The sequence below is a fragment of the Megalops cyprinoides genome, chromosome 1 (genome assembly GCF_013368585.1).
Source record: "Megalops cyprinoides isolate fMegCyp1 chromosome 1, fMegCyp1.pri, whole genome shotgun sequence".
NCBI lineage: Eukaryota > Metazoa > Chordata > Actinopteri > Elopiformes > Megalopidae > Megalops > Megalops cyprinoides.
Genome location: NC_050583.1, coordinates 43,866,753 through 43,886,263, shown reverse-complemented (window position 1 = coordinate 43,886,263; position 19,511 = coordinate 43,866,753). Strand labels below are relative to the sequence as shown.

At 38.7% G+C, this 19,511-nt stretch overlaps 1 protein-coding gene across 1 annotated transcript; it reads left to right on the top strand.

The window, feature by feature from the left end:
- The first annotated feature begins 5,087 nt into the window (after positions 1 to 5,087).
- Positions 5,088 to 6,431, top strand: LOC118786861 (homeobox protein Hox-B13a-like). The gene is made up of 2 exons (XM_036542206.1): positions 5,088 to 5,751; positions 6,184 to 6,431. Exons 1-2 carry the CDS (start codon positions 5,088 to 5,090, stop codon positions 6,429 to 6,431), a joined length of 912 nt encoding a protein of 303 aa, XP_036398099.1.
- The last annotated feature ends 13,080 nt before the right edge of the window (positions 6,432 to 19,511 follow it).

Below are 19,511 nucleotides of genomic sequence, written 5' to 3'. Positions count from 1 at the left end.
ACACGATAGCATGGCCAGCGCATTATGAAAAGAATATAACTGTTAATAACAATGGTGATTTCAAGACCTGTAAAGATGTGATAGAACGAACGAACGTCTTTGATTACGAGCAGTAGGGTAAGTGCTGTGCACAACGATATACAAAGGCAGTACCTACCTATGGCCTATGCTCTTGCGGCTGTAAGATTGCATTCCACTGCAAGTAGCAATTGAAGTTGCTGCTTATTTTGCTTCATGAAACATGCGCGCACACGGCAGCATTTATGTAATTAGTGGCGAGGGTTTAGGACAATTTATGCATTGTATTAATTTGTCAATTAACTTTGATTCGCCGTTGTCAGTTCGAATGCCTCCCCCTCAAGCTCACAACTGCTTCAGCCAGTTTCATTCCAGAAATTTAGTGCTTCATATCGGTTGGCAGTTGAGCCCCAGATGGTGAAGGAAATCGTTATAATTTAAGATGGGGTTTGATAGAGTTCTATCAGCAGGGAAGAACCCTGAAACCTAATAATTTCCAAACCTGTAATGAATCGCATGCATATTGATGTTTACAAACAGGAGATTGTATTTTGGGCTGTAATTAATTCAGGATCACCCTTTCATGTAATGTAGAATCCTTGGAGGAAATCTGCGTGCGGGTGAACGTAATTGCAGAAGAAATTACCTTTCTTATTTCGAGGTGTTCAGGTGGTTGTACAATGTTTACGTGTCACCTCGATTATAAGGATATTCAGCAAGAGCAGCGCCGGAAAAGTGTTTATGCCGAAACCACAAAAAAGATCAGGTAACAGACATTTCATTAAAACAGAAGAAGTTTCAAGTTAGTTGCATTTGCAGGCTCGAGAAAACACCACCAAAACGGAAAATTCATCAATTTAATACGACATACAATGATGAAGAAATAGCTTGATTGGAGAAACTTACCACTTTTCAGTCAATCGTCACTTTATGGAAACACCCATAATCAACACGACTTTTTTTTTTTTACTTTGGCGGTGTGTTTCTATTGAGAAAAAGATACGACATGTTCGTGTGACTGCCCAGTGTGCTGATCGATTCTAATATAATATACATAGCCTAATTTACTATTTTATTGAAATGAATAGGCTTACTAAGTGGGCCAAGTTTAGATATATAAAAGGTTCACACAAATTCTTCATCATGATACCGTCTGGTCTTCGCTGGCCTTCATAGCTTCATATTGTCCCTAAACCCACGATCAGTCTCTAAATGAACATATTTAATATTACTTTGTTCTGAAAATGAACGACATCGTATAACAATAGCCCTCCTCCAAGTATATACACTGAATGAACGCATAAATATTATATTGACCAAACTCACGGAAATATTTGGTAAGAACGGTAACATTATAACATTGTCTGTAAAGGTGGGAAACGCTGGCCGTTTCTCTTCATTTTCTCTTCATTTGTATCATTTATTCTTTCGCTGCATATATTTAATTTAGCCTTTTTATTTACTCAGTCACAATACTCCCCCCCCCCCCCCACACACACACACAGCCACAGCCAAACCGCGTGTTAAGAGCATATCTTGCATGACAAATCGTTCCAGACACGTCTAAATGTATTTGCTTTGTAACTCATGTTACTTATTAACATAAGTAACTTATTATTTTGTTTGCATTTAAATCAGTATGATTAAAATGGTTCCCTGTAGTCTTTTCGCTGCGTTGTGTCTATGTGCTTAAGTCTTCATATATCATATTTCAGTACGTTATTAATAACATAACACAAATACAATTTCCTGAAACACTGTTTCTCCGCAAGAAAACATCTGTCATCTGGGTGGAATTTGTGCCCTAAATGTCTCTCTAGTCAGTGTAAATCATAAATGTATGGTCTTTTATGTTTATCTTTTATGTTAAGATCACATACACAGTACCCGTAGTACAGCACAGAATATAACGTTTTCTGTCCTGTACTGCATTGGTGACATCCAGTCTTCCCTGGGAAGCTGTCCACAATGCTTGCGAGCCGTTTTGTGCGGCCCATAACTTAACTAACCGAAGAAACGATTATTTTGTAAGCATCAAAAAGTGGACTCACCGTTTATGTTCCTCTTGCTTGGATTTTGAAATGTTAATTTCTTGGATTGTAATAATCAGGATTACTCGTGAAAGTAATCGACCTTTGTTTCGTGAAGTCATTACACTGCGCAACAAGTGAGCAGGAAGTTTGACTACAGGGATATTATTAGGCATTTCCTGGGTACAGTAGCTAGTAGCAGACGTTTAGACGTGGGACATGTGCCACGACGCAGCATATCTTAATAGTACTCTGTGTGTAGTAGCAATGGTGTTGACGTGTCTGACATTATTCACATGAAATACTGCCAATTTACTAAACTGTGTTTGAGATCATTGAAATGTGTTTACGAATGTTAATGATGTGATTCCCCTGCAAATTAAATTTGGTTTCATTGAGTCATTCACAAGATGAGAAGGTGGCACGTTTTGTGCAGTTAGTTATTGGTATTGATCTGTTTAGCCTATGCAACATGTATTTGTTTTTGGATTGTGGTTTTTGATGAATGAAAAAACTTGGCGGAACCACGAATTTTAGTGATTGGAGGGGGGGAGGGGTAGACTGTGGTCTACTGCTGAATGGCACCTTCAAGGAGACTCTTAACTTTAAACTTGGCCTTGACCTTGAGGGCTCTGTCTGACCCATATGTAAAGAAGATAGCGCGTGGAGGCGGAAGGGAGGAGGCTGGAGGTTACACGTCTGGGTGGGTGGTTAGTTCGACAACAGTTTGTCTGTGTGGGGTGGGGGTATTGGGGACAGTCGTAAATCTACCCACAGAGTACAAAACCAAACTAATGAGAGATAGGATTTTGCCACTTCAGAATTATTTTGTACATACCATATTCTAGCTCTGCAAACGCGTTATCTACGGTGGAAAGCGCAGGTTATAGGACTTTGACGTGATGGGAGTGCGCAGACAGCCTGAAAGCCCTCTTTGACGTCATTAATGTAATTTAACCTCTTAAGGAGAAGGCCATATCCTCATTTGCAAAGCTTGAATGATTTTAAGAGACGTACATTTACTGAAATAAAAGACATTAAGGATAAAACTGTATAAATCACCAGAACAGTGAAATGGTTGATTTGAATACTCGAAACTTCAACACACAGACACACTCGCCTTCACTAAGGTACAAATGCAACCTTGTACGCTTTTTTGGAAAGAACACAAAATGCACCCTATAGTAAGAGTCATAGAATATGGAATAAAAAACACAGAATAAATTGTAAATTAATTCGACGCGCCACAATGACGTCTTTTTGGCATTTTAGATGAGAAGAGTGTTTGTTGATAGGCTAAGAGAAATGCATGCATTTTTGAAAGAAATGCGTGTATATGCCGAACTTGCTACCGTGAAATGTAATAATCAAATAAAACAATAACGACGTTTTGTGTGTGATGTATGCACAATTTAATAAGTTAACACTGGCTGGAACTTATACATAACACCCGACTAAGATTTTTTTTTTCCCAGATTGCCATTAATAATGTCCGCAATTCAGAATAGAATAAGCAGTTAATGCAAAAGCAACATGTTTCGCATGTAGTTCTATACGACTGTAACTGTGAACATAAGGTACGACACGTGTATGATCTTTGTTGGTCTAAAAGATTTTAAATAACATCAGGACCTAAAAGAACATTTGTTTCAGGTAAATGGATATACGAGTGTACTAACCTTTAAAACTTGTTGAACTAAAAATTCCCCACATTCTTTGAGTTGACATACATTTTAGGTTATGGGTTTAAATTACTGAGCCTTGCTCATGTATTTTCATATTAATATTTCAAGTTTTTAATGGATGTTTTTGAAAGACTCAGTGTAAAATCACAATGTTACAATACTAACATTTTGAAAACCTATGAAAGCACGTGAAATCTGAAATTAAGAATAAGAATTCCTGTATAACCATGTTTATTTTAATGCCAACCGTAAATTGCCTTTATATCTTTGGCACAGAATCTTACCAGTCTTTAATATAACCATAAGCATCGGGAAACATTTTGTGATTTACACGATCTAATTAAACTTCACTTCAAAAGGACAGCCTATGTAACCAATCATTGGAAGGTTTGCGTAATAGAGAAGCTCCTTAAGGTGTTGCTTTTTGAGAGACACTCTAACGTTTAGTAACTAACTATATGTATTGCTGAAAATGGTCAAAACGTTTTGCATGCAGGGGACTCCACAACGCGGCCAGCTGATTTCCATTTGAAAACTGTCACGGAGTCCTTAGCTTTCATTGTTTTCAGCCCGATTATTTGTAGCGAACTCTGCAAATTCCAGTCGTAATTGACATGCGTTTTATTATCTTCCTTATTCAGAGAGCACATATATACATATTCATCTTTTCATATTTGACATTAAAAAGTGAAACTTCGTGCTGTGTGTTTTAGGTTATTTGTCACTGTTCTTTTGCAAGTATCATTAGTACATGGCGAGATGTAAATATTGTGGTATTTCGAGAACGCTTCCATTTTCAGGTTTATATGAATAATGTGAGTATCCCATTCGTCATTTACACGGTGCGCACATGAAAAGAGATATTTAACACAGGAATATGCTTCTATATATTAAAGTTTTTTATAATCTCTCAGACTTTGGTGTAAAAAAGGTTGCAAAGCTTGCATATCATACTACGTTGGATATGAGTCTGGTAGAAACTGAAGTTCAATGTTTCAATGAAGTTCAATGTTTCGTTTTAGAATTATTTTCTTCAGCGTTGGTGCTTTTCTGATACATGGGATTACCGAACAAAAGAATAGGCTATGTAGAATATAGAGAATAATTAAATTATTAAAACCACTTTTATAAAAAACCTCATGTATTATTTCTAGAAAGAAATAAAGAAATATTTTCTCACCTATTCCGACACGGTTATGTTTTGCATATCACGTGGCTTCTTCCTAACCAATGAAAATGCATTGTTCCTGACTCTTGTCCATTGCGTCAATGCAGTAGTGTGGATGTAACCGAGTGGCCTGCTCTGCACCCCAGTCTTTGAAACAGCATTCTTTGCCTGAATGGTGATCGTGATATGACCGCCTCCCTGAATCCTCGTTGGGTAGACACTGTTATGTTTGTATATGAAAACAACTTGGATGAGGTCAGCAAGAATATGGAGGGTCTCGTGGGTGCCGGTAATTTCGCAGCCAACCAGTGCAGAAATCTGATGGCTCATTCCGCCTTGGGAGGTCATCCTCCCAGTCTCGCACATGGATCTGGTTACTCTGCTGTGGATGTGTCTGGCTCTGGGTCCGGGGAAGCGGGAAAACAGTGTGCTCCATGCCCGGCTGTTCCTCAAGGCTCCTCCACAGCCCCTCTCCCGTATGGTTATTTCGGTAATGGTTATTACTCATGTAGAATGGGGAGGGGTTCGCTGAAATCTTGTACCCAGCCTAGCGCCCTCTCCAGCTATTCCGCTGAGAAATACATGGACACCCCAGTTCCATCCGAAGAATACTCTAGCAGGCCAAAGGAGTTCGCATTTTACCACGGTTATGCCAGTCCGTATCAGCCCATGGCGAGCTACCTGGACGTTTCTGTGGTGCAGACAATTGGGGCAGGAGAGCCCCGGCACGAGACTCTGCTGCCAATGGACAGCTATCAGCCATGGGCGCTGACTAACGGATGGGGAAGCCAGATGTACTGCGCGAAAGACCAGGCACAGACTGGACATCTGTGGAAGTCTGCACTTGCAGGTAAAAGATTCGGTGCTCAGTGATGGCTTTTGCTAACCAAATAATGTTATTAATAAGTTTTCCTTTTCGTCAATCTCCCTACGCATTCAGATTCAAATAAGTAGAATCATAAAAACGATATAGCTGCTGCCCAGCTTCTCAGTTTTGTTTTGCATTTTCAAAGTTAATATTAGATTATAGGCTAATTTTTTAACTTCATCCTTTGAAGACGTTTAAGATATATGCTGGGTGTTTCTGCTGTTTTGTTGCGTCCTTGCATATTCAAACATACGACTAGCAAAGATCTTTACTTTATTGGCAATGGATTATCACGCAGTTTCAATAAATTGACATTTGTTTATTTTTAATATTGTTAGATGTCGAGTTAAAAAAATATTAGTGATACAGAGCATAACTGCATTCTTCTAGTTACAATGTTATTGTTAATTACAGACGTAGTGGCCCACCAACAGGACGCCAGCTCCTTCCGCCGCGGTAGGAAGAAAAGAGTACCTTACACCAAGGTGCAGCTAAAGGAACTGGAAAGAGAATATGCCGCCAACAAATTCATCACGAAAGACAAGAGGAGAAAGATTTCTGCAGTAACCAACTTGTCGGAAAGGCAAATAACTATCTGGTTTCAAAACCGGAGAGTAAAGGAAAAGAAGTTCGTGGCCAAACTCAAGAACCCTGCTCCATAGTCATAGGCCAAGAAATTCATTCGGAACTGTGGACTTTATTGTGTCAAACTAAGAAAAAAGGAGTCGAGAACGAAAAAAGAAAGAAAGAGAGGGTAAAATAAATAGACACGATACAATACGGATTTACCATTTTTGGTGTTGTTTTGACTGTGAAATTCCTTAAAATAGTTATTTTAAAGGAGAAGGACGCGAAGAACCCTTCCAACGGACTAAGATAGACTGACAAGACCTGTACATACAGTAAACATTAATGTCTACTTTACTATATACTCGTGCTTTTATATATGTTTGCTGCTTTGCTTGTGTTTTATTGCTGTAGTATAGGAAATGCATTATACAAAGAATTATATTCCAGTCTTTACGGTTTATAGCACTTGTAAAATAGTTTCCAGAATATAATTCAATTGTCGATCACAATAAATTGACTATATCAGAAAAATGAATTTAGTAAATTACAGTTCACCTTTTAAGTAGTCTTTTATAGCGAGAAGAAAAAAATCAGTAAATGCACTGCAAAGTATGTATGTTACTTGTACCCTCAACATCAGTAAGTTTGGTATGAATGTAAAATTGTTAGATAAAATGATAGTAAAGTGAATCTAAAATATACTTAAACTATTAACACCAAATTGTCAGTGAAGAGTCAATGTAATTTATGGAATATTTTTGCAACACATTTTTTTTCGCAAAGTCCCCCATTTCGAGAATAATTCACATCCAGTTTTGTTTATTTGTTTGATAAAACACTTGTGTGTTAATTAGCTGTGCATTGTGAGGGAAAGGCACCATTTGTTTGATTTTAGAAGGGTTACTTGCACGAAAATCTTCTTATAAATTTGCCAAACTTGATGCATGCGGGATTCAATCATGTAAACGCACGATGTAGAATGAGCATGCTAATGCTAATGATGAATTTAAGAGTGATATGAATGTTTAACTATCTTGTCTTTCATGCCCACCTAAATCACTAACTCATAAACACCTTTTGTTAAATGGAATAAAAGGCCCGTGTCATATGAAGGATTTGAAGAAAGCCTTTAAGAACGCCTTAGTACACTTTGGCATGATACCACTTACTTTTTTGTTTAGTGTATGATATATGAAATAAAAATTTTTACTGTACCTTCTGTCACTTGACACAACAATAAAACATTGTGAAATGAATATCTTGCTCGCAGACGTCAAATGTATTACCATAACCTTCAGAAGCGCTACCAAAAGAATAAATAAACAATAAAAAATAAAAATAGGCCTACTCTTCGAAATTCGATTAGTAGACAGGCATACAGATGTGTAGAATCAAATTCTGGTCATTAAATTGCTTTCAGTTTCTGCACATGTATCTAATGTGAAGACTCCTCATACCCATTATTTACTACCCATGATTCCTGAGGAACTTTTGATGTGCAAGAAAAAGGGGCGCGAGGCACAGACAGCCGCACTAAATCAGCTCTTAAACTTGACCTTGAGCGTCACGTGCACACGAGATAAGCAGTGACCTTGACTCTGACTAATTCATAAATAATCAAACAGTGACCGTCTGCAGCAGTAACTGCTACCTTGCACGCCAGCGGATGCCCGACGGCGACCCCTGCTGTTGCGTCTTGTTAAGTTTCATTTTGTCCTGCTTACTGTATTCATCGGAATGATCGATAAAAAACTAGGATCATGAAACGTTATTTTAAACAAAAATGATGAGGACACATACGCACCTGTTCAGTCTCTGTGTTGTTACAGATAAGCAGATATAGCCGGTCTATAATCCGTTTTATAGTCTTTTTGTGGCGTGATTTACGCATCTGTCCAGGTTTGAACAGTTTAATTGTCAGACAGTAAGCAGAGCCACAGTGTGCTCTCCCTGCTCCCTGCACTCAGGAGGCCTGGATTAGCAGAGGTGTAAAAGGTCCGCCGTGATTCAGAGGCTTCACTTCGCCCCCTTCACATATTCCTGTCCGCTCTTCTCATCTCACTTCTCTCGCACCGCCTGAGTGTGAGAGTTTTAATGTTCTGATATCCTGCGCGGATTGTCGCTTATGCCTGCATGTGAATTTCATTCCTCTTGAATTTATATTCGTGTCAATTAACAGATAAATAATTCTGAGATTCCAAGAAGAAAATTCTAATTCCAAGAAGAAAACAGGGTAGGCAGAGGAGTGGGACAGCGAGGAAGTGGGCGCGGGTGCCTGTATTTTCGTGTTGGCCTACTCGATGTTTTGCTTCACATTATAACATTAAACAAAATACTGATATCCGGCTGTTTTTATGCGATGGACATGGTACCGCGGATATGGTGTTCAGGACAAGAAATCATAGCACATAAAATCCATGACGTGATCCTGCAGCTATGTTTAACGCGGTCCAAGTGAGGTTTTCTCGGATAATCCGGAGATTTGGGGCTTAAATTCAAAGATTTTAGAGGACTGTTTGAGGTCCCACTGTATTTATGCCTCTCGAAAATTGGTGAATCACAGGAAAAATGATCGATTCAGTAAACGTGCAGATGAAGTCATGATCATTACTGTGGAAAGCCTTTAAACAGGGTAATTTGAAAAACAGCTAAATTTAATATATAATATTTTATGTTAATAAGAAATTCTGGGGAACGGAAATACGGGAATTATTATGCGTACCATGTCTCAGTTCACTGTAATCTACATAGGCTTCAGGACAAAAACACAATCACTAAAAGACAGCCTGAAATGCCATTATGGAGGACTGCAAAAATGCTTGACCTGCAGCTAGGAAAATCAAACCCACTTAATCTTTAAGTTTTTATTTTTTTCATATTTATTTAATCTTTTGAAAAAATAGAATTGAAGAACTGAAGCTGAGCTGTATACGTGTTGAATCGAGGATACGTTTTAAATGTTTAAATGTGACTGGAATCCACATGGAGAGCATTATTATATTTTAAAACAAAACTGTTCCTGTAACATATGTTGGATTATTTTTAAGCCATGTTTTTGTCTCATTAGACATCATTCATTTCAACAATCCTCTGCACTGTAGACTAAAAACGGATTTTGGGGCGGCACGAAATTTGGTGACTTCTGTGTTTGCGGGTGAGGACCTTTAGATACGAGAAAACGGCAACCTTCGAGTACATTTTACTATTTGCGAGGAAGAACCAGTGACTTAACATGAGGGACACATTTTCAACTTCTTCATAAGGTGATCGGAGCGGCATAGAATTTCACCATGGAACACGCAGCATGTATAAAACATTTCTTATGAAGTAAACCGAATTCCTTGTCTGAGACACATTTTCAGATGTGCGACTGTTTAACACACCGCATGCGTGCAAATATGGCTTGTACGCCCCTAAATACACTAGGCCATAAAGTTGGTGCCCTTCCACCAGTAGTTAGAATTGAACTTGACAAAAGCTTTCTAACAAACGGCTCCTTGTTGCAATTTTGATTTGATGGTGGCTTTTACCTTTTTTCGAAGAGTGCATAACTTAAAGCTCAGGGAAGGAATTGCCCTACCTAAATAGCAAAGCTGACACTTCCTCTTGTTCCACGGGTTAAGTTAGTCTGTCATTTCCAAACGCATACGATATGCAAGGCTTAATGCATAAACGTATTAGGCTATACGTTACTGCATTTGACCTTCAGTAAATGTTTGATCTTCTGTTCCCTACACCTTGTGTTCCATACATTTTAAGTAAAGTGTAAATACATTTTAGGTAAAGTTTATTCTCACACTCAGTGGTCTTTTGCTCACACTCACTGGTCTGGGAATGTTGTTAGCCTGGTCTGACGCTGTTGCTGGTTTAAATTGAATGGATATGTTCTGTCGTGCAGGAAGTCCCTCTGGATAAGAGTGTCTGTTAAATGCATGTGATTTCATGTAACCTGTGTTTAATATTGGCATATTAGTTAAAATTAGTTTGTTTAATAGAAACTAGATTTGTCGAGGAATGCGTACCTGGCACAGTCATTTACCGCCAAAATAACAATGTTAAAAAATATACAACTCGAATGTTGCTGCATGTAGGTTTACTGAATATCTTAAATTGTTCAGCGCTGTTGAAATGTTAATTCATAGATTCTTTTAGACCGAATTAGAGGATCATTGTGAATACACAATCCGTTGTTTTCAGGAAAGCGCTGTGTACTGTGTAAATGCTCCTGTTCCGTGTGGTTGATTATTAATTTTGTATACACCCGTACAGGACTATATGGTTGAGTTTCAACGAAGTGGTTTCTCAGGAACATGTAAAAAACTACCAGTTGGGTATTGGGTGTGTAACTTGACCACGGCTGGGTATGCTCACTAAGAGAAATCTGACACATTCCTAAAACAAGACCAATATAAGAGCCAATACTCTCGCACAACCACGTTAAGATTGTTGTTTATCATTTTGGTGAATAAATACGAATGTTACCCTGCAGTGAAAGATGCCTACGCAATAGCTGGGGTTTGCTGTTAATTAAGCTATGGACTCCCCCGCAGCGTGCTCCAGAGTAACACACTGTAACAACGTACTACATGATATAATATTTATTTTCCCCCTTAGCACTTCTGGATACGTCGCATCTAAACAGATAAATCACATCTTTGCAGAATCTGGGAGTTCGATCAGCAAATGGCTTTGGCTTTTTTCTCTTCCTTCAACCAGTTGTCCCAACGGAATCCTTCTCTCGAGAAATGTCTGTTGAGCCTCTATCAAGTTCATGTCCAGAGTCTTGCCTCCCCCTCAACAACACTCCCCCCTCCCCCTGTCTGCATTGCGGGTAGTCTTTTGTTACTCGGTTGACTTTGCAGTTGAACTTGAGACATCTTGTAAACAATTAGTAGTCTGGCCCCTGTCTGGACCGGGCTGGTCAAAGGACTTGGGCCTTCGACGCTAAAATGTCGATCGAGCGACAACAAGCAAAACACCAACTCACGAGCCTGAGATGACGATGCGCTCCATGGAGAGGAGCCATTGCATGTGTCGTGGTTGGCTTTCATATTTCTGAACGATATTATTAGTAAAACGGCATAAAACGTTTTTATGTAAAAAGACATTTTCTTAGCTTTTGTAAGTTAAAAAGCAATAATAATGCATCCTTCACATCTGGAGAAAAATATATAGCAATGTCAGTGGGCCATTCTTAATGCAGTAGTCATGACTACAATTTACATCAGCATATAAACTGCAAAGAACTTTTAACTAGGCTACCTTTGAACAACAGTATGATGTAAATCGTTTCAGTTCGTTTTCTGTTCTTTTCAGTTGGTGTATTGTATGTTGTATTTGGTATAATTATAAAGGGCACCCATATTGAAATTATTTATCCAAATATTTTCCACTGTTAAATGTCAATAAAGATAGCAGTGAGAAATCGTACCATAGCATAGTGAGAATTCATTCAGTACTGTGAAATTTGGAAGTTTTAATAGTTTTCTTGGAGACAGGTTTCTCAGATACCGACTTTTAAAGCGCAGATAATATTTCCTGTCATTTCAGAATATTCCTCTTTAACGCCATGCAAGATTGACAGGTGACACACGATATTATGATTGGATCACTAGAAGTCTTTATCTAAATTATGCCAAGTCTTGGGGTATCCGGATTTATTTTTATTGTAGAAAGTATGAGACGACCGAGTTCGGACATGCATATTCGCCGACGCACACAGCCAACACTGAGACATGTATCCTAAGCAACTATTTATTAGAGGATGGAAGTTCAAAGACGCGTTTCGCCTTCATTTCAGGCACACGCGCAGAAAAGGAGCATCAATAGCCGGTATTTTGCATTACGCGTTTTCATCCTAATGAAACGAAATGCTGAATTACATGCCTCTCTTGGTGAGAAACAGGCTGTGCCCGAATTCAAAGACTGTTGCAGACCGCGGTATAAGCAAGCGGACATTAAGGGGGCATGAGGACACAAGATCAATTTATCATATCATTTCATATTGAAAATATCAACATATTTACATCGTTATCTTGTCTTAACTGTTAACTGTTTGTTGACAGACTCTTGGTGTGATGTTTAAGTACCATTTAATGCAGAACATCGGATACTATCAAATTATTAGATTAGTGTTCAAAACAATAACTAGCGAAAAAAAAGGATTTATATTCATTTCAGTTCAGAAACCATTTGTGTGCCTAATTTATTGCATTACTTGTCTATCATGTATTAGATGTCTGCAAACACTCCAAAGGTGTTGAACAAAATGCATCACCCTTATTCTACTTCTTCAGTGGAACACAGCTCATACTAATTCCGTATGGGAAGAAACAAAGAAATCGCCTGCGGAAACTTGGGTCAAGATAGTCAAAGTGTAAAGTTATTTATAATTGTCTTGCTCTTTATTGTGTCCCGAGATAATACTCCACTAAATTCGGTTTTGAAAAGCAAAACGATTGTGCACTTTGAATGATTCGACCCTGTGCGTGATTACAGGTGTCGGCGTCCAACAGGGAACTTGTTTTAATAATTTCAACTCTTGGCATTTCGGATTTAACTTGTAATATCAGGCCAGTTTATTTCAAATATGTTACTATCACACTATCACAAAGCAAATAGTCTTGGAGAAAAGAAACTTCACGACCCTGCGACTTTGTTCACCTGCCGACTGGAGATGTAAAGTCCTTTCACAAAAATCTAATTTCCTATTAATCCTTGTTTTGATGTAATAACGTGTTTTGATGTAACGAAACAATTGACTGCGTGTGTCGGGTTTTTCATTCACATCTGAAAGCGTGGGATGGTAATGCTATAACGAAAGGAAACTGATTTCAGATGCGATATTTGTCATTTTACCCACTTAAAATACGTTTCGAACAGTAGTAAACCCGAAACTGGATAAAGTTATATTACAGTTATCAAACATGTAACATATACTTTCATATTTCATGTTGCCATTTGAATTTTGTTTGCTTTTTTGTCGTGTACCATCAAGAAATTTCACAGCTACAGAATAAACGAGGAATTACTGCTATTAACATAGTGATGCACTTTGAAAGTCACTCTGGATGAGAGCGTCAGCTAAATTATGTAATGCAATGTAAAAATTACACGTACAGCACAATACACTGCATATCTCTGAGATGCGCTGAGACAAAGCTGTAATCAGTCGCAGCTCGTTCTATGTAGGACTTTCATCTTATAAACAGTCGAAATTATAGAACCAATTCAGTCCCGATTCTTTTACGAATTCACAGATAGCGATACGAAGAAGACTGGCAACCAGCCACAGAGAATTACATTCCCGTTCCTAATAAATTAAATTTTGGTTCGAAAGTGAAATTTTATACAAGCTTATACATAAGCTGTTATCTTCAAGTGCGTGAGTGCGTGCGTGTGTGTGCGACAGTGTGTCTGTGTGAAAGTGTGTGTGTGTGTGTGTGTGTTTGTGTGAGAGAGAGAGAGAGAGAGAGAGGGGGGGGGTGTCAACCAGCGAGGCGCAATCTACTGATAAACAGAACGCATTTGTTTTCAAAATATGCACATATGCATTATGAAGCATAAATTGCTTGCGTCATTTCAAGATTTCCAGGGGAAACATTTCAGAAAATCTACCGAATCACCCATACACATGCCCTCACGATGTGTATAATCAGTCATCGGGCCTTCTCACTAATAGGTCTTGGCATCAACCTAAAGAAGAAATAATGTGTCATTAGCGTACCCTGTTTAAATGCAACACATTTATTGCATATCGATTCAAAGAAATATTGATGTTTCAGTGACAACAGTATACATTTTGTCAGAACCACAATCAATGTATGTCGAAATGCGCTCATCGTTTCATTCTATGTTGGCACCTTGATTAGTATTATTCAAATTGCACGAAAGCCGAATAAGCGGCATATTTCAAGGATTTATATAATAGACACAGAACGAGACTTTCCGTTGCATGTTTGTGAATTGAGTAGTACTGAACTGGCAAATCCTACCTTAGAAAACGTTATGCTGAACTACAGGAGGACGTTTATAAAGGAAAATTCTGTTCGCCAAATTTTAAATCTGATCAATGTTAGCTTGACCTAAAAAAATACCCGATAAAAACACCACTATTCAAGCATGTCGGTGATCGTTTCAGCTGCTCACCAATATTGACTCTCGGAGCAGGGCGTCATATTCAATGGAAAGGAATGCTTGCTTACCTAAATCAGAGTCAGCCTAATTGTGGGACTATAAAAACCAAATGTGTTGGCATACAACACGCAACTCATCTGTGAAATTTTACGGGGCACAACAATTATGTTGCCCTTATAAAGCGGCGTTGCTTTTGGAGGGAATGAAGCTGTTGTTTTATGTACTAGTGGTACTTGTTTCCTTTGTTGTTTGTAATGAATCTAACACCGACCTTCTTATTCAGCCCGGTCTGCAAACACTGACCTCGTTATCCGCTGTGCCAGCTCCTCGACATTTGTTACCCTTTTTTCTTTTTTTCTGAAGTATTACCACTACATTCAACAAACAAGCAAAGATCGCAAAAATAAAATAAATATGTATGTCGTTATCAATTCTATAAGTGGAGTGCGTTGTATTTTGAACTCAATAGCCTAATGGTAAAAAGCGGGAAATGAGCTTCTAAGCGAATTGAATCCAAATCTGTTCTGCACATCTGGATACAGTATACCGTGGGCTGTATTAAACGCCAAGGCAGTTGAATCACAGTGGACGAACGAGCCCATCGGCAAAACGAGGTTTCAGTCCAGATGTGTTGAGCTGTGTACTTACCTCACCGCTTCTCTCCATGAATCAGTGGCGCATTAAAATTGGAGGCGCAATTGACCTCGCTCGCCTCAAATCGCCAATTCCATATTTTGGGGTCCAGTAAATTTTGAAAATTTTCAATCATGACATGGGTGTTTTTTTTTTGTTTTGTTTTAACACTTTGCACTAGCCCTGAAGGCAGCGCAGTGTTGACGGACAAGAGCTAACGGCCAATCGAGTGCTTCACGCCTAAAAGAAGAAGAAAATATTCTGAATTGACGGAAACAGTGATTAAGTGCAGTCCTTTGACTTTTTGGGAGAGAATGTCTTCCAAATCGCAGCGTCTTGGATGGGCATTAACACACCATCCTAACAATGCTGACATGTTTTGTATAAATTTATTATTATTATATAGCCTTTAGGTTATTTCATGCGCTAGTGTTAAACAGTTGTGTGGGAAATCTATGTACATTGTTTTGCACCTCATTTTGCATATATTTAATCATGACGAATACAATTCCTTGTGTAAAATAAAATTTGGATGCTAATACTCGTAAGAACATGGTAAAGAAGGTGGTATGGCATGCAAATACGCTACTGGGGTATTCACGATAATGCATATTTTGATAGTTTTTTATGTCTTCAGAATTGTATTAATAATGGGAAACAAACAACCATTGGATTTCAAGGGGTACCGAAAATATTTTAGTTGATTTCAAAGAACGTCGTTTGGATTTAGTTTCTGATTCATTTTTCATTCTTGTCACCTCGGACATTTGTGACACCCGTACTGACATGTATCCTAAACTGTCAAATCCATTGCACAGGCTGTTGGTACCTGCGGCAGTTTGTGGCTGCTGTGGGAGGTCACTTTACAGGACATGACAGGCAAATTACAAGAGACCGGCAAATCCACCACATTCCGGTAATCTTCTGCAGTGGAGTTCAGTCCAAAGACAACTAACAGTAGTTTTCAACTAGACAGTAAAAAAAGACGTTGGCGCGCTGCACATAGTAGAGCGAACCAGGTGTCAATGTCATTATTCTTTTAAAGATAATCATTCAAGAGAGTCCAAACCATTCTAAGTGTAATTTAAATCTATGACCGAGGCTATGAAGGTTAAACATTTTTTTTTGCTAGTTTTCCGTCATAAACGCGGGGAAAACATGATATTTTGCTCACCCGCAGGCTACATTCTACTAAAGTGTTATGCTTGAATCTTGCCATAAATGTCAACAGTACTAATAGCCTTTTATTCATATTTATATGTATTTCGCAGTCTAGCAGGACTAGAGGTTTACATGCCAAACATTAATTCACATTTGTCTTCAGTTCTCGACATGGAGGCTGACTTGAAAATGAACAAAACATGTCAACTGAAGGGACCAAAAATGTCCCTCGTTAGTTAATTAACTGACTGTCGTTAACTAACTAGCAATACTATGTGACGAAGACGTGGAATTATATTCACAATAATAAATGTGATGAATTTACCATAACTACTTTTTCTTTTTATGACAGACATTCAACAAAATACAACCGCATTTCTGATTTTCCAGGAATTTCATTACAGGAAGGCTGTGCAATCAATATCTGAAATTCTTTATTGAGAGTAAAAAAAAAGAAAACGCACCCACTTTCATTAAGCCCGGTGTGGTCACGTTGAATACTGGGTTGCAGGCTTGCTCAGCCTCAGATGTATTCTCAAAACAATGTAAACACTACAGCAGCTTCCTATTATGTCACATTTTAGTCAGTTTATGTGCTAGATCATGTTCATACTAGTGGAGTGGAATTTTGAGAGATTTCAAAAGGTAAGTTTCTTAGCAGTGTCTGAAGGTATTGTTGCCTCTACCTGTAGGTTACTCCACTATTGGGGTTCAGTTAGCAAAAGAGGTAAGGTTGTGCTGCTGTTGGGGGTAGGAACTGCCAGATGACCAGATGCTGTCAAGTGGTAAGATCATGAAGGGGAGCAATATTATGATGATGGATTGAGGGTAGGAAGGAGCTACGTACTGGGCTGACTAATAGGCTAGCGCTAGAGGTTTGAATTAGATGAATATTTTGATCAGAAGCCAGTGAAGGGAAACAAGTAGTGAAACATGGTCACATTTTGGGAGGTCGAAAACCAGCCGAGGAACACTCATGCAACTGAATCAATTGCAGTGATCTGGTGGCACAGGCATGGAGGCCATTCAATAAGGTCTCGCATTTGTTCAGGCAGGCTAGTCCATGGGTATGAATAAGGGTCTGAGATTAGGCTGCAAAACATGGAGGATTTTTATTTTGTGGAAGTGTTATGAGAGCAACACCAAGGTGATTTTGAAGTTTTGTAAGGGAACAGTGTATATCTATCCAACGTTATGGAGAGGTCTTGGAGTGGTAAGAGTTTAACTGGTAGGTACAGCGTGTCTGTCTCAGAAAGAGTGCATTTGACATCATTGTACAATATCCAGGTAGAAATGTATGCTGTAAATCATTGAGAGACCTGTGAGTCAGAGGGCAGACAGGAGATATGCAGCTAAGTGTCATAAGTATAACAACACTTTGAAAAAAACCAAATGATGTGGTGTAAAGGGAGAATCCTGATGAAAAATTGAAATTTGAGACAAAGCCTTGTAGAAAGAGAGAAAAGTTGATAAGAACAATCTGGGAAAACAGCAAACCAACCACAGACAGTACCTGATGTTCCCATCCTGCCAGGGTACACAGGAGGATCCAAGTGGGCAGCAATGTTGAACACAGAAGAGATGCCTGGAGAAAGCACAACAAAGGGATGCTTTCATGGAAACATGGAGGGTCTTGGTTCCTGAAAGGAGAACCATCTCGATGAAGTGTCCAATCCTGGATCCAGAAACCAGGTTAGGGTCCAGAAGAACAAAAGTACACACGAACATATTATGACGAGAACAGGCCATTCGGAGAGAAGGCTGTCTTCAAATTGAATATTGGGCTTTTGCTATTTTACAGCACATTCCTGCATTTTGGAGAGGAATAGAAGAGAAATGGATATAAGCAATAGTGTTGAGCAGCAGCAGGGTCAGGGATATTTTCTCCAAGACAAACAGTGTTTGAAGGCTGAGTTAAAACTATTACATATATCTGACTCAATGAAAAGTGTATCAAGAAAGAGAGGACATTGACAATGGTTTGCACGCATAAGTGGCTGTGTCTTAATTTGTGCAGGAAAGAATGCTTCAGCAGATGTGATGGAAATGTGAGAGAAGAGGCTGAGACAGGTTCATGACATTCTCGCACCATTGATAGTCATTATGCCTAATGTGGCAAGCTAGATTTTGTGCTGGAGTTTGAGATGTAGTTTGGCTGTTTTGTATCTCTGACATATTGAACAACCATTTAAGGTATGAAAAATGACTCAATTAGATTGTTATCTGGCTAACTATCTTACATACTTTACATTCTGTTCTTTACAATCTGGTCCTTTTCACTACTTCACCTGTTTTACTACAGACTTGTTAGACATATTTTTGCAAATATCAAATGCAAATGTTAAACCCAATTAAATTTCACAAAATGCCAAAAGAGCTGTCACTAACACCCATACTCATACATGACATGGCTTTGTTTAAACTTTGAGTAGTCTTCAGTTATTGTAAATGAGAATAATGGGGAATGCTTCAGCATATTTTGACTTTAGCATATTATGTCATGAATGACTAACACAGTTTTGCTGAAATTACCACTCTTTCTCCCTCACTTCCCCTAATTGTGGTGCAATGCATCTCTAATGTGTAGCAGCAGGAATGTAATAGTCGGGGAGGGGCGGTTGCAGCTTGCCTACCAAGGTCAATAGACACAGATATAAAGTTGTGCTTATGCAGGGCCTCTAAAATGTGGGATCCTATAGATTTTAGTATGTTTCTGTCAGTAGTTTTGTAGCTGCCAGCACATTTATTTCTCCATATAGCATTGTGGTCCATTTCATATATATTGATGTTAGTCGTCTTTTATAATGTTAGGTTATAATATGGATGAACCTGGGTAGCTGCAAAAGTTATGCATTTGGTGAACTGCCTATTAACAACACATCAGTCTGTCTGGGTCTGTATTAGAACATTCAGACTGGAGGTTTAGTGGATGTGATGAGTACTACAGTGCTACAGTAGTTTGGCTACATTATTACATTATTGGCATTTAGCAGACATTCTTATCCAGAGCGACTTATGTCAATCACAGGTTCAATCGACTTATATCAATCTTGCTCAAGTACCTTGCTCAAGGGTATAGCAGCAGTACCCCTGCGGGGAGTCAAACCGGCAACCTGTCAGTTATGAGTCCTGCTCCTTAACCACTATGCTGCACTGCTGCCCCAACTACCTGTACTACCACCTTCTTCAAGAAATACACAACTCAGTAAGTCAGAGGCAAGGCGCATGTGATATGTGTGCCA